General features: G+C 47.6%; 1 protein-coding gene across 4 annotated transcripts in view; it reads left to right on the forward strand.

Annotated features, from left to right (window-relative positions):
• The window catches only part of KIAA1671 (KIAA1671 ortholog), an 899,111-nt gene that overhangs the window by 751,090 nt on the left and 132,695 nt on the right, over positions 1 to 15,326 (forward strand). For all 4 annotated transcript variants that reach the window (XM_085633358.1, XM_085633361.1, XM_085633359.1 and 1 more), the window contains one exon: positions 7,060 to 7,234. In XM_085633358.1, the coding sequence (XP_085489484.1) occupies positions 7,060 to 7,234 (175 nt within the window). The remainder of the gene's footprint in view (positions 1 to 7,059; positions 7,235 to 15,326) is intronic.

The raw sequence follows: 15,326 nt of genomic DNA on the forward strand, positions 1-15,326 counted from the left end.
TTAGTGCCCATGTCAGGTTCCGAAGCTGTGTTCTCACTATCTGTGGCATACCTCGCTGTTAGTGCAGCAACCTTCTTTTTCTGAAACGTGTGGCGCGGATGTGCAAACTCTTCCTGCTTGCCTTTACAGTCAGCCGGGCGGGGCTGCTCACGTCCTTGTTGGGCACCCTGACCTTTGCCACGTTCTCCTCCACCAGACTGTGAGACCGATGTTTCCAGTGAAGAACGAGGAGAACGTTGTTCAGGAACCTAAAATCTATCAGGAGACCTAATTCTACTGCGATCACGCAATTCATATGTGCGTTCAGTAGTCACTTGTACTGGAGACGCGGGCTCCTGCTTCTGTTGCTGCTTCCCCTGTTTCTTGGTTTTCCAATTTTGTTTAGGAAAAGCTAGACGGTCGTCTTTAGGAGGCGTAACCGCCTGAGTTTGCGGTTGCACTATTGTTTTAGCAAAAGGCTTAAGCCCCAAGCTATTGCGGCCAATGGTCTTATAAGCCTCCGCCATACTTTTCGGTAACTGTCTGGGTTTATCGGCGACGAGGCGCAGTTCATTCGACACTTGAAAGTTAACCGCATCTACCTTGACGTTAGCAAGGAGGAGATCAGCAACTATGTCGAATACACCGACAAGCCTCATTCCTTACTCGACCGCCGCCTCCGGACTGTGTTGATCTTGAACACGCTTAATCACGGAGGGCAGTACAGTCATAGATGGTGTGCCGAAGCACTTTGTTTAGACTGCTGAAAACACTTTACCCCAGTTCTGACAATCATTAACCTCTGGGACTAAGTCCTTCTGCAAACTAATGGTAAGGATCCTGTGTTTTTCCACAGGAGTCGAATTTGGAAATACTGCTTCCAGCTGGTCAAATTTCTCAGCAAGCCAATAAGGCATATCGTCCTTATTCTGGGGGGGCTTGCCCATTACCGAATTAACCATGACGGGACGAATAGTAATCCCGGCCGGGCCAGCTGGTTGCGCCGCAACTCCAGGTGCCCCCATCTGGACATTGCGAGAGTCGTATTGCACTAAAGCCCTATGTACCGTAATCAAGGCGGTATGGAGTTGACGCAAGTCATCCAGTGGGGCTTGCAAATAACGTGGATGTGGTGTAAACCCGGCAAAGACTGGCCAAGTGGCCCCTGGAATGGCCAAGGGACCCAAACAAACCTGTGTGCCAGTGTGGGTGAGGGCGCAATTGAACCAAATACGATGCTGCCAAGCAGAAATGGGAATTTCCTGCGTCCTATACGGCGAATTAGCTGGGACCACCGTAGGAGTGTATGTGTGAAACGTCTTATCATCCGCTTTCACCTCCGGCAAAAGTAACCCAAGAGTAAAACAACTCGTAGGGAAACGATGCATCGGCACTCACTACAAAGATAATAGCCATCCCATCGTCCGGCACCCCGAACTGCGTCAAATGCCTCCGGAGAGGTGCGCGACTATGCGCTGCAATAGCGATTTCAGCCATAAGGCTACAGCGAAGAAAAATAATCTATATTAACTGTAGCACAAAAGGGTATAATTTAAAATGAAACCTTTTTAATTGTCAAGCTTGAGAGAGCCTATAGATTAACTATTTATGTAGGTTTAAACCGTCACTCCCGGAAACAAGAGTGAGGGTGTTGTGGAAAATATAAGCACTACGAAGGCGTCTCAATCATAAGACTAAAACATTGGGTGCGCCATGTTGCGGGGATTCTGCTCATGCACAAAACTATGCACAGGAAACCAGGACCTCAGTGAATTGTGGTGTACCAAAAAACTCACCTCAGTACCCAGAACCCCTATCCGACTAGCATCAGTGTCTCATTCGTTCTCCGTATCATCTCGAAGCTACCAATGATTAGACAACCCAGAACAAGCGACTTGGAATACTCTCTGGAATGGTGGGAATCAGCAACACCTTTTCGTCGTTATTCTCATATCAGTCCACAACAAGAGTAATCGGAGACACTGAAAAGTTTTAAAAAGTTTATTTTTAACAACGTGCTCTAACGTGCAGTACGTTGGCTAATATAAGCAGGCAAATGATTAAAAACAAAACCATCAGCATTGTTACAATACCATAGAAAATGAAGGGAGAAATCATAATAAAAATGAGGTGAAAAACAAGTCCTATAATACTTGGCTAGTGAACTAGTTTTATAAACTAATAGAAGGTCTCTAGGTTTGAATGGGGAACTCCATACCTCAAAGATCAGCTTAGGTGAATCACATCACAGGATCAGCTCTGCTTTCTGTGTCTGGAAAGGTTTTCTCTAAGTGTCTGAATCATGCATGTATATGCAAGATTAAAGGCACCCGACTTTCAGATATTTGCAGCTGTTTGCGTGTTGTCTAGAGCGTGGGCCGATCATCCTGAATTCAACAGCATACATTGTTCTTTGACCTTGACGGCTTCTGCACACAGTGTTCAGACTAAGGTCGCGGTGCACGTCTAGGGATGTGAAGAAAAAGCAAGCAAGCATTTTTACATGTAATACCTGCTACCTGTAGTTTCCTGTGCAAAAGCAGCAAAGTGGCAAGATGGCGTTTAGTTTCTAAAACGCTTATGCTGACATAGCAATGTGTGTACATAAAACCCCGTCCTCACTACAGTTTGACATGTCCTACAATGAGTGTCTGAACTCTTCTGCATCTGGGGTCAATAAAAGTGGGTGACAAGCCTTTCGAAGGTCTTGTCGTGCCCCAGATGTCCATCTAAAGGCACATCATGAGCCGACCCCAGTAGGAAGGCTCTGAAGCGCTGGGGGAACCACCAGCACACAGGCTGACCCAGGCTCAGCAACCTTAGGCCCGCTATACAGGAGGTTGTTCTCCCAGTAGATCCAATGTGATCCAGACTGATCACCTGCTGCCTGGTTTGTGGCCTGTCGCCACAAACCCTCAAGAGAAGGACACTTCCTCTGCTCTGCACAAAATTCCTCCCTGGAGGGGCCTCCTTCTTGCTGCCAATGGGTCAGCTCAGGCAGGTCCCCCTGTGAAGCAACTTGCTCTCCTGTAGGTTCCTGGGCATCCCCCTCAAGGTCTGCCTCCTCATGGACTGTGGGAACAATGGGGGCTGGTTTCCCGCGCCCCCTACCTCTTCTCTTTAAGGCAGATACCCGGGCCATACTTTCAGGCTCCAGGATCTCTTGAACAACCTTACTGGCTGCCATAGCCCGAGTGGTCACACACGCCCACTTGGGCAGACCCTACATTTCCAAATGAGACTTCTTCTCCACCTTAGCCCAAGGGGAGCTCTCTAAATCATTGCCCAACAGACAATCCACAGGCATGGCTGGCCTCACAGCTACTTGGAGAGTACCTGAGACCCCCCCCCCCCCCCCCCCTCCCCCAACCACTCCAAGGGAACTTGAGCCACCTCACACAAGCTCTGCGAGTTATCCGCGGAAACAACAGGGAAGAATGAATGAGGGATAACCTGCTCCTTGGACACCAACCAGCAATTGACAGCTGTCACACTAATCCCCGGTGTCCCTCGGAGCCTACACCCTATGGCCATTGATGGTCACCCACTGCCTGTATTTCTTAGTGTTATCAGGCAGCTGGGTCTTATGGACCATCGCAAAGTCTCCTAAAGAGACAAGGGACATTTCTGCGGGACCTCACCCACCTTGGGCACCCATCTCCTCCCCTACCAGGGCTGCACTCGCCATCTGACTGAGGTGGTGCACATGGTGGTGCTTTGGAATCCTTCATGGGACACTGTGCATCATACCAACGGTGGCCCACTTGACCTCACGTAAAGCACTTGTCGGGGCCCCTCTGAACAGGTTTACCTGTCGGGGCCTCTTGCTTCTTCTCAGGGGGAGGCTGGGAACCCTTCCCTTGGTTCCCTTGGGAATAACTTTGGGGCCCTTTCTGGAACTCCCTCTGTTTACCCTGGTCCCCCCCACTCTTCTGCTGGGGACCCTTCCCACCTTTGGCGGAGTCTCCCACATGACCCTTGTGGACCCTGGTACTGACCCAGCGGTCTGCCTCCTCAGCAAGCTTCCTAGGGTTAGTTAACTTGCTATCAATAAGGTGCTGGCGTAGCTCTGGAAAACAATTAGCAGACAAGAGCTCCCATGCAAACAAATCATAGAGCGCTTCAAAAGTATCCACTATGCTACCCTTCACCCAACCATCCATAGCTCTGCAAAAGAAAGATACATATTCTACCCAAGTGGTTGCCTCCAGCTACTTACAATTCCTGAACCTCTGTCTATAGAGTTCTGTGGTCAAACCATACCTTGTCATCAACGCTTCCTTCATGTGGGCATAAGACATCTTAGTCTCACTGGGTAGGTCTAGCAAAGTAACCCTCCCTTCACTCACAAAGCGGCCCCACAACCCAGCTCCCCAATCCTCCTCAGGGACCCAGTGGGCCAACATTGCTATCTCATAGGCTGCAAACCACTGCCCAATATCTTCATGCTTATGGAAATCTTTGATGACATCCTTGGGGATATATACCCTGCCTTCTGAAGGCACAGATGGTGCGCTGCCACCAGAGGGAGTGATCTTGAAGCCTTGATTTCTAGCTCCCTCAACATCCTCTCATGCTCCATTCTCATTCTCTCTCTCTCCAAGGACAACCTGTTATTCTTTAAATCCCTCTGACTCTCCATCTTAAGCTTAGCCATTTCCAGCTTGTGTACCCTGTTTCTCTCCCTGTCTTCCAGCTCTCTGGGAGACAGGTCTTTGGAAGAGATGCTACTGCCAGGTGCGGACGGTACCCCTTCCCTGGCTGGGAACACTGGCCTATCCAGTTGCCCATCTGCATCCCCAGCTGGCTCCACCACCAGCTCAGGGGCATTTCTTGCTTCTACCCAGGCCCTCAGCGCCTTTTGGTAGTCATCCTTTTTGGAAATGCCTGGTGTAGCAACTTTCAACTTTCTGCAGAGATGCTTGAGCTGTTTCAAATTGTAGGTTTCCAACCTCTCTTCCTCAAAATCTAGATCCATAGATGCAATAGATGCTGGTCTGCTCATGGCAGTAAGATTTGGCAGTTCTCAGGGAAAATAACAGTCCAAGGAAAAAGAAATTCTAACAAAAAGTATGTGGTCGCGTTTGGTCTGCACTCACTAGTAGTGTACACCAATTACTGTACATGAGTCACAAATGCAAGTCCAAATCCTCACCGCTGACCACCAATGTTAGAACTGGGGGTCTCTAGTTGGCAGAGGTAGGTACCTTTGACCAAATAGGGACCCTTGCTTCTGAGTCAGGGAAAGGGGATTACACTACTAGATAACCTCTGCTCACCCCCTTAGTAGCTTGGCACGAGCAGACAGGCTTATCTCAGAGGCAGTGTGTTGAACATTTGTGAACACATACAGTAATACAGTGAAAATACTACAGATGGGTGACCTCTGTGGTGGCGATACGCTTCTCCGGTGATGTCGGGTAACAGCATTGACGAAGGCACGCTTCTCTGGTGATGCGGCGGCGACCTCTGCGGCGGCGACACGCTTCTCCGGCAATGCGACGGCAACGACTTGGACACGCTTCTTCTTCGTTGAGTCGCGCTTCCAGCTCCCAGCGATACGCAGGCTTCTGCAGACAGAATTCCCAGCAAGGAAATTCAGAGGGGAGTTGCTGGTGAAGTCTTTTGTCCTTGAGACTTCAGCAGGCGGCACGCACAAGTTCAAGCCCTTGGAGTAATATTCTGCAAGATGATGAAAGTTCTTTGAAAGTTTCTTCTCCTCTCCTTGGCACTGAAGACACCACTGTAGGCCAACCCAGCAACACAGCACACTTGCAGGGGGGCAGTCCAACTCCTACAGCTTCCTTGGTTTTTCTCCTTGGCAGAGATTTTTCTTGTTCTTCCAGAATTAATCTAAAGTCTTGGGGTCTGGGTCCCCATAATTATACTACTAAATCCTTTGTCCTCTGAAGGCAGAGGGGCCTGTACCTAGTCCAAACCAGTTCTCTGAGGTCCTGGAGCACTTTGTTTACAGGACTCCTTCTTTCCTTTTACAGTGTGGGTCAGGGACATCAGACGCACCACAGGAGGTGGAGCCAGCATTGTGGAAGGCAGGCGCAGCCCTTTTCAGACCCAGATGGCACTCCTCCCACCACTCTACATGCAGATAGGTCTATTCAGCCTTGAGCTTACTCACCCTGTCTCCTGGAATCCCCCAGCCCCTGTCACTCAAAACCAGACACACAAGCTTGCAGAGGCAGGCTGGATGGTTAGGTAAGAACATACCTACTTTCTAAAAGTGGTATTTTCAAACACAGAATGTTAAAGCCAACTTCACTAAAAGATGTATTTTATCATTCTGAGTTTAGGCATACTAAAGTCGAATTTCTACCATGTTCCCTGGGTCAGTTAGGATTATAAGGTGTTATAATCAAACTGCCCATGCTGGTCTATGGGGACTGGTAGCCTTGCAACAGTGAAAAACTAAAATGGATGTAATTCACTATTAGGATATGCCACACACACCAGGGCACGTCCTACCTTATACTTACAATGCACCCTGCCCTTGGGCCTACCTTAGGGGTGTCTGATTTGAAGAAAGGGGAAGGTTTAGGGACTGGTAACTGGGTGCACTTACCCAGTCAGCATGGCAGTACTAGACTGCACACAGGCTCTGCAATGGCAGGCCTGAGACACACTTTACAAGCTGCTTCTGTGGGTGGCACAACCAGTGCTGCAGGCCCACCAGCAGCATTTGATTTACAAGCCCTGGGCACACATGATGCACTATACTAGGCTCTGACAAGTAAATCAAATAACCCAATCATGGAGTCGCTAATCAATGCATCAATTTAACATAGAGAGCACTTGCACTGTGGCACTGAATAGTAGTGGCACAGTGCCCAAAGCATCTAAACCAGCAAAACATATCAAAAACAGAGGAGGCATTCAGAACAAAAATGGAAGGGAGACTCACGCCAATGGTACCAAGTCTTACATCCCTGTGTTAAGGAACTAGTTTCATTTGTAGCTTTGTATCTCCTGTGTAAACAGTACTCTGTAAGTGTCGCTGACATTATGCAAGTTGATTGTTACTTCATTGTTTTATAAACAATAAAACATATTACTTTCTTTTTCTAGCAACCTTCTGTGCTGGATTCCAGTGCACTGAAAAACCGTGTTCAGCTCAGCAGGAAGAGCCACCGAAGAGCACCAACTCTTCAGGCCCAAAGGAGAAGCAAGGCGCGTCTGTCGGAAAGCCAGTTTGCAGTGATAGACGAAACTGACAGCGCTTGGATGTTCAAAGACACTACAGGTACTTGAAAGTGGCTTTCCCTCTCATATTGGTATAAGTTTAATCAAATTGAGGGGTTTATTGTTGAGAATAACACCAGATATTTAGAGCATCTCACTGAAATGTCTTATCATGGGCCTTTCATGTTAGGACGAAAGGTATGACAACATTGTCCTGTCACAATTTCTTCACCCCTTTCTCTGCTGTCAGTAGGTATGTATTCCTGCTCTGGAACTTTGCCAGGGCTATTGTTGGCCACAGCTTGCTCCTGGGATGCTCTCTACATCAGTTCGTGTTGGCAGTTTCGTTGGACGGGAGCAGTCACGCTGCGGCCACAGGTGACTACATGTCCCAGAAGCCCCTCTTGCTGCTTCATCTGTTCCTAATCAGCGCTACTTAAGCACGCTGCAGCCCCGCTTGATGGGTGCTGCTCTGAAACCTTGCCTGGGCTATTACTGGCCACAACTTGTTCCTTGGGCACTCTCCATCAGTTCCTGTTGGCTACCATCGTCGGGGGCACTTTTGTTGAGGGGCGAGCCGTCGCGCATTGACCTCAGGGGACTACATGTACCCAGAAGCTCCCCTTGCTGCTTCACCTGTGCCCAATCAGTGATACTTAAGTGTGCTGCAACCCCACTGTGCGGAACACGCCGGGGCCATACACGGCCAAATCCTGGACCAAGGGCGGGCCCATCCGCATCTGTCAGATGCTGGGCTAGACTGAGCTACCTCTCTTGGCCACACTTTCTGGACTTGGCGTGACAAGGTACTTTTAACGCTAACTGCACCCTGCGTGGTGGAACCTTTGATATAACACGGACCGGAGGTCTTTGAGTAAAGGCTGCTCTTTCTGTTTAGCCCTGGCTACATTCGTGCTAATAAAACATCCCCATTTTTTTGTTAAAGTTCCTTTACATTTGTTTTATAATTTCTTTTTGGATTTTAAAGTTTTGCGCATTTTATCTGTTTTCTCTAGCGGCTAATGCTCTTTTTCCATGCTGTTTGAAGTAGATTTTTTCTGTAATCTCATACTAGCTAATAGGTCCTTGCAAAATGGGCAAACTGGAACCTTCAGATCTTCCACAGGTCATCGGCAAACATCCAAAAAGCACAAGCAAAGCCAACACCTGCACGTTTAGAAGAGATTGATTGAGGATGTGGAGACACTTATTAGATCAGACACATTTCCCCCAGGGGAAGATGGTCCCAACTCGAACAACACTCATTTTGGAGTCCCCCACTTTAACCAGGCTGCGCTCCCCAAGGCAAACTTGATCTTAAATCAAGTATTCGGTCAGGCACTAAGGGCAAGTTGGGCGCCTCAAATATAGCTCATTTTTAGGTCTCGCTTAGACATGCTGTATCTAGAGTATGGGCTTCAACCACCGCCCATCTTTTTCATAGTTCCTCTTAGTGTCTTTGCTTTTGTTTGGTGAATATGCTTAGTAGTCCCTCCTTTTGGACTTTTGTATCCTCCCATGAGGACTCCCCCTGTTACATGTGTTCTTACTCTTCAGGTATTTAGGACAATTTGAGAGCTTTTTTTGTTGTTGAAGGTTTGTCTTTTGTTTGCTTCGCGCACCAGCTTGTTCCTTTTATGTTACCTCACCCTTTGTTTTGTTGCAGAGTGCATGGGTTTTTCTGGCTCAGTGCAGCGCCTGCTTCATAGATGCCACACTTACTTTTTAACAGATGTTCACTCTCTTCCTCGTTATTTAAAGGATAGCAGCAGTGAAAAGGGCTTCCCCAGCCCATCTACGTGATGTGCCTTAAGTACTGTGACAAGTACACTTGTTTTTTTCCTGTCAAGGTCTCCTTTGAAATCACATAAAGGCACCAATAAATGGCAGCATTTTTTGACTTATGTCATTTCCTATACTTAAATTTTTCAGACTGGTAGGTCTCAGCATTTTATTTTTGGAAGGCCCGGGAGAGACTGCTCCGAGACTCAAACCCTGTTCCCTGGCATTTCAAAGTCAACAGCTCTGAATGTTATGCCACATCCTCTGTCCGAAACACTCACCATTTTTGGGGGTTTAGTCTCACTGATTTACCTTTCGGCCATTCAACCGGCCTTAACCCCTTCCTCCCTTTTGTTTCCCTGAGCGCCCCTCGTGAGTGCATTGAAAGGGCGTTCCCTTGATTACACAGAAGTTTGCTGTTAGGAGGTGGGCGCCGTCTATATGGATCGCACTTTACTCTATTTCAAGCCCCCAAAGCGGGGAGAGTGCTGACAATCTGTGTTCCTCTGTTATCTAACAAGGTCAGACTTGAAGCATTTGCCAGAGTCACAATATTGGCTTTCCCAGGTGTATGACAGGACATGGCGTACAGTGGCGGGTGTTTTTAATGTGTGTAATGAATACTGGTACCAAGTTTATCAGGTGAGACTCGTTTGTGAGGCAGCATAGGGGTGAGATGGTACTTCTATGCTGGCGTAATATTGTGTATACTGGGTCACTTAGGAGTTTGCTGGTGTACGATCATTTGCTTCCTTTTTGTAATGCAAACGTTTCTGAATGTGGGCATTTACTCAATATGAATTTTTCAGACTTTTAACACTCCTCTCCCATGGCTCCGTAAATCAGGTAATCCTGCTACTTCTTCCTGCAGCTATCTGATAGAGACATCTAGCCGCAGATTCCTTACCTTTAAACTCTGAGGCATTCGGCTACATCCGGAAGATCTATGATAGTAGTACCCCTTCACGCGGAGAGGTTGTCGTAGGCGTATGTTTATCATGACGTCCGCGTCATCTATATAGGTGCCACCCCGTCGTGCTGACGTCAGTTGTTTTCTTTCTCTGCCAGCGCAGATCTGTCGCAGAGAGCTATGCCAGGTGACCTTTTGCAAGACTTTATTTTTTAATACTTCTTTTGGTGTGTAGTGATGTCTAGTAAAAAGACCTTTGGGTTCAAGCCGTGCGGCGCCTGTCACCACGCCATGTTGGTCAAGGACCCCCATTTGGTGTGCCTCTGGTGCCTGGAGAGCGACCACAACACAAAGTTGTGCTCCCACTGCTAGCTCGGCGCCAAAGGGAGGGAGCGATCCCTAAAGCTGATCGCGGCCCGTTGTCCGGCCAAAGAGGTCGCCTAGCCAATCCTGCTCAAGAGGAAGATCCAAATACCGCGGGGGTGATCGGGGATCTAATTCTTCTTCCTCAAAGTCATTGCAGTCAGGTAAGAAGCACCACATAAAGCACAAGAAGTTGAAGCGTGCTCCGACTTCGCCCCGTTCGTCGCACGATGAGGCAGAGGAGCCGTGGCGTTCGAGGCCTCGCTCTGCAGAGTAGGTGCCTGGGTCAGCTCCACATTTCCCTCCTTTTCCGGGGCCGGGAGTGACCCCTTCGGCCACGGCCACCTCTTGTATCTGTCCCTGGATCTAGAACGGCGCCGGTCGTACCTCTGAGACTTTCTCCGGCATGGCGTACGACGTCAAGGCCCTCAGCGTCACCAGCACCCATCGGCCTTGCCTTCTCCATCGTCATTCTGGACAACACAGTGCCAGTCGGGCATCTACCAATGCCGAGACTGGCGCTAACAGAGCCATACGGCTCCATACCGTTCAACCTGCCCTCTCCTGAAGGGTTAGGTATGGAGGAGGGGATTGAAAGGGGCTGCAGAATCCCTTAGAAATCCTTAGAAATAGCAACCCAATCAAGACCTGGACTGGCATGAGAATCTGGGTGATGCCAGTGGTCTGGATACTTCTCCAGATTCTGGAATGTTGTCTTCTAACTTGGCTCCTGTAAAAATAACCATTGCCTGCTGCCGCCCTGCACCGGGTGACCTAGCTTTCCTCTGTACCCATCCCACCCCACAAAGCTTAGTGGTCCAAGCCTCTGCTTCCCATGGCACGTTTCCTTCCGCTGCCCTGGACAGGGAATCCGAAAGGCTGGACAGCTTCGGTAAGAAGATTTTTTTTCTTCCACCAGCCTAGCATTGTGGTCGGGAAACACCACATGCAGCCTCTTGGGCAGTTACTCCCATTAGCTAAGGGATATGGTTGCGCACGTGCTGGCCAGAGTCTCAGAGGAGGACTACTCTCCCAAGCTATTACAGATGGGAGAGATGCAGCGAAGTTTGCCATACAATGAGCCTTAGACGCGACGGACTCGCTAGGCAAAGCGATCTTGAGGGTGGCCGTTAGGTGCCATGCCTGGCTGAGGATGTCTGGCTTTTCAGGGGATATCCAAGCTAATCTCATGGATATGCCCTTTGATGGCTTCTGTCTCTTCGGAGACAAGGCAGATGCAGCGCTTCAGCGCTTCAAGTACTCGCGAGCTACGTCCAAGTCCCTGGCCCTCTCCACCTCATCGCGGCCTGTCTCTGATTTTCGCCCCTTTCAGGGCTTCCAATCATGCCATCCCTTTTCCAGCCAGAGGACGCCATAAGTCCAACAACATCTGCGGGGCCATGGACGCGGTACACCTCAACCTTGCGGCTCAAATGGGCAGAAGTCAGCTCAGGCCACAGTCCCCTCCTCCACCTCAAAACCTTCCTAGTCCTATCCCTCCAGATCATGGATGTTCAGTTGCTGGCAGGATACCCCTTCACTTCCACCATTGGTGAGATATCACCTAGAACCAGTGGGTGCTGCAAATAGTCAGAAGGGGCTACTCTCTCCCCTTTGAGACTACCCCTCGCTCCATGCCTCCAACTTGCGATCGGCTGACAGAGAATCACCTTGCCTTACTCCACAAGGAAGTCCAGACTTTCTTGGCTAAGGTAGCTATAGAGGGGGTTCCCGGGCCAGAAATAGGCTGTGGTTGCTATTCCCGCTATTTTCTGATTCTAAAGAAGGGCGACGGCTTTCGTCCTATCTTAGACCTCTGAGCCCTCAAATACTTCCTCAAAAGGAAATGTTCAAGATGCTCACCCTTGCTCAGGTCCTCTCTGCCCTAGACCCGGGAGACGGGATAGTAGTGTTGGACTTGCAGGACGCCTATTTTCACATTCCTGTTCGACCAGTCCATCGTCACCATCTGCGGTTTATGGTGGGCCTCAAGCAGTTTACTAAGGTGATGGCGGTGGTCGCAGCCCATCTGCACAAATCGGGGGTCCAAATCATTCCCTTTCTCGACGATTGGTTGTTGAAGGCGGGCTCGACCCAAGCAATCGTCTCCCACCTCCACACTACGGCAAACTCCGGCATACGCTGGGGTTCACTATCAACGTGCCGTAGTCACACCTGGACAGCTAACACCGGTCACTTTAGCTATCTCCAGCAAAGTCACCTGTACTCGAATTTCCTCTGTGTCATTGCTTTTGGAAATCGTAGTGTATACTTGTGGCCAGATTTCTTGCTCCATGAGCTCCTTAACATCTTCAACACTTTCGGGCACATTTTGACATTCTTTAGTAAAACTTAGACGCCAGGATGCCCTTTGTAAACTGCGCCCTGTAAAAATGCAAGATGTATTTATTTAGTGGTGAGGGTCTCTGCTTTAAGATGCGCACAGGCACAAGAAATCTAGGGATATTGTGCAGTCAGATGGTTTAGGGTTGATTTTGTTTTTCGTTTGCCACGACTCGTTGGGCTTTAGGACCAAAACGCGCTCAGCTCAGAAAACCATTCTAGTGTTTTAAAAAAAAAAGTTTTATATAGCCAAACTCAGCCTGCAGGAATTTGAGTGCTTTACATGAGTCCCAGTTACATTACGCAAGTTCACATTTTTTGGCACTGGAAGATTGTGAATTTTTTTTTTTTTAAATCACAGGTTCCCTAGTTAAACAATCAGCAGATCCGACTCTAGTGCAACATCTCCTCCCAGTAGCAGATATAGGTGGCCTACGGATCTATCGTGTGAGGATTTGTTTTAATTCCGGCATCAGCAATTGACCATAAATCATGTAATTCTGTCTGTTACGAATTGTAAATATCCATGATCTAAAATATATCAATTTTGTCTTGTGCTGTTCCCTACCCACTCTTCGTCATATCCTGGTCTGGGCAATACTTTACATAAAATTAGAATAGGCATGCTCTCCAAGGAACAATTCAGTGGTTATATGCTGCCAGACTCACCTAAAGGCGAGCTGACTTCCTAGGGTTGTCAGCTGGTCCCGTGAGACCACGGACACATGCAGCATTGCGGGGGTAGGCACAGAATAGCATGCCCAGGCTTATGTCTCAGACGGCCCTCCCACCTCAATGGGACAATAGGAAAATGAAATGAGCCTCTGCAGGTTTTTACTGAAGCGCTTTGCTTATGTTGCAGAACCCTACTTTTACCCGTTTCCTAAATGTGCAGACTTGAAAACTCGCCGCTGGTAATGCTGCTCAGTAGGTTAATGCACATACTGCAAAGACTTGTGTGTATCACGTTGGTTTGCAGTTTGGAGGAAGATGAACCGTTAAATGTTAAATAGTACCAGCTATCAAGCATTTAGTCAAATTTCAGGATGCTGTGTTTGCATCATGTGCATTTAGAAGCAATTGAATTAACTTTTGTTTCACCTATTCAGAGATGTAGTTTATCTTGGTGTTACATCCTTTATTCTACACTTTGTTTTCTCTTGGTATCATTGATAACTTCAGGTAGCAAATCAGTGTGTTCTGGGAGTTGTAGTCTTCGTTAAGCTGAATTCAATTAATTGGACCAGCACGCCTGAAAAAATTATCTGTAAAAAGAAAAGTCCAGTACTGGAAAGTGATGTCATTGTGAAATGAAGTCCTCCGCTTACCCTTATTTCTGGCAATTAGTTTTACTAGGTGTGTGATTGGTTGGTCTGCTAGTTGTGTAGTTGAAGGTTTTCCTATGCGTGTGTTTGATTGTTTTAGGAATGTATATTGCATTAATTGTTTTCCCTTGGCGTGCAAATGGTTTCCTACAAGTACCACCGTAGCATCAGTGCAGCACCCCCTCAGCATCAGTGTGGCACCACCGTAGCATCAGTGCAGCACCACCTCAGCATCAGCACACCACCATCGTAGCATTAGCATAGCACCACCTCCTCATCAATGCACCACTTTTCCTATTATAAGTAAAACCTGTAAGGTACAAAATGCAAAGCACAGGGTAAAGCATCAAGTGACTGAAGATGTCACACAGTTCCACAACACACACATCCATACAGCATAAATCCACTACAAACAACACGTTTTAACATCTCATAATAACATGCAACACTATTCAACCGCATACACTTCCGCTCCACATCATTCCACTTCATGCCACATAATTACAAGCCAGTAACGTAAACTCCACATAATTCAGCTTGCTCCATGTCCTTAAATTCCACTTCACCTAATACCACTATGCTACATAATTACACTCCACTTCAAGTGATATAATTACACTCCACACAGCACAATTCAACTTCAAATAATTCCACTACACATAATTACACTCCAACCTGCACTTCACCCTACATATTTGCACTCCATATCTCACTAAATTCCAAAACACATAATTACCCTCCACAACATAAATTCAAATTCGCAACATGCCACATCATTTCACACCTTATAATACTACTCCACTCCATGCAACATATCACTCCAAACCATCCCCTATAATTCCACACAATTCAATGCCACTCAGTTCTGCACCTCACAGCATAATTACACTCCACATAATACCGCTCAGTGCCACACAATTACACTCCACATAATTACACTCTACTGAATACAACATAAAAACACCACACACAAATGCACTTAATGACACATACCATCAATCCACATAAATGCACTATGTAATTCCACACCAAACTACATATTTCAACTAGACAACATAATTTCACAACACACATTCAATACACAATACAGATTTTAACATCATGCCACAAAACTTACCAGCACACCACATAATTCAACTCCACAAAACACAATACCATTCCGCATAATTTGTCTCCATAACACAGTCTCACTCTATATAATTCCGCAACAGTTAATACCATTTAATTCCTATCCACTTAATTCAACAGCACACAATGCCACATATTTCCACTCCACAACTCCACACCTCCCAATTCCACAACAAATCATGTCAGTCCAATCTATCTCTACATCGCACTTCCACCAACCGTCATCTCTCCCCCACACACCTACCGCCCCTCTCAGCCCTCACTCACACTACCTGTACTGCCTGCTCACACATGCTACCTTA

The sequence above is a fragment of the Triturus cristatus genome, chromosome 11 (assembly GCF_964204655.1).
Source record: "Triturus cristatus chromosome 11, aTriCri1.1, whole genome shotgun sequence".
NCBI lineage: Eukaryota > Metazoa > Chordata > Amphibia > Caudata > Salamandridae > Triturus > Triturus cristatus.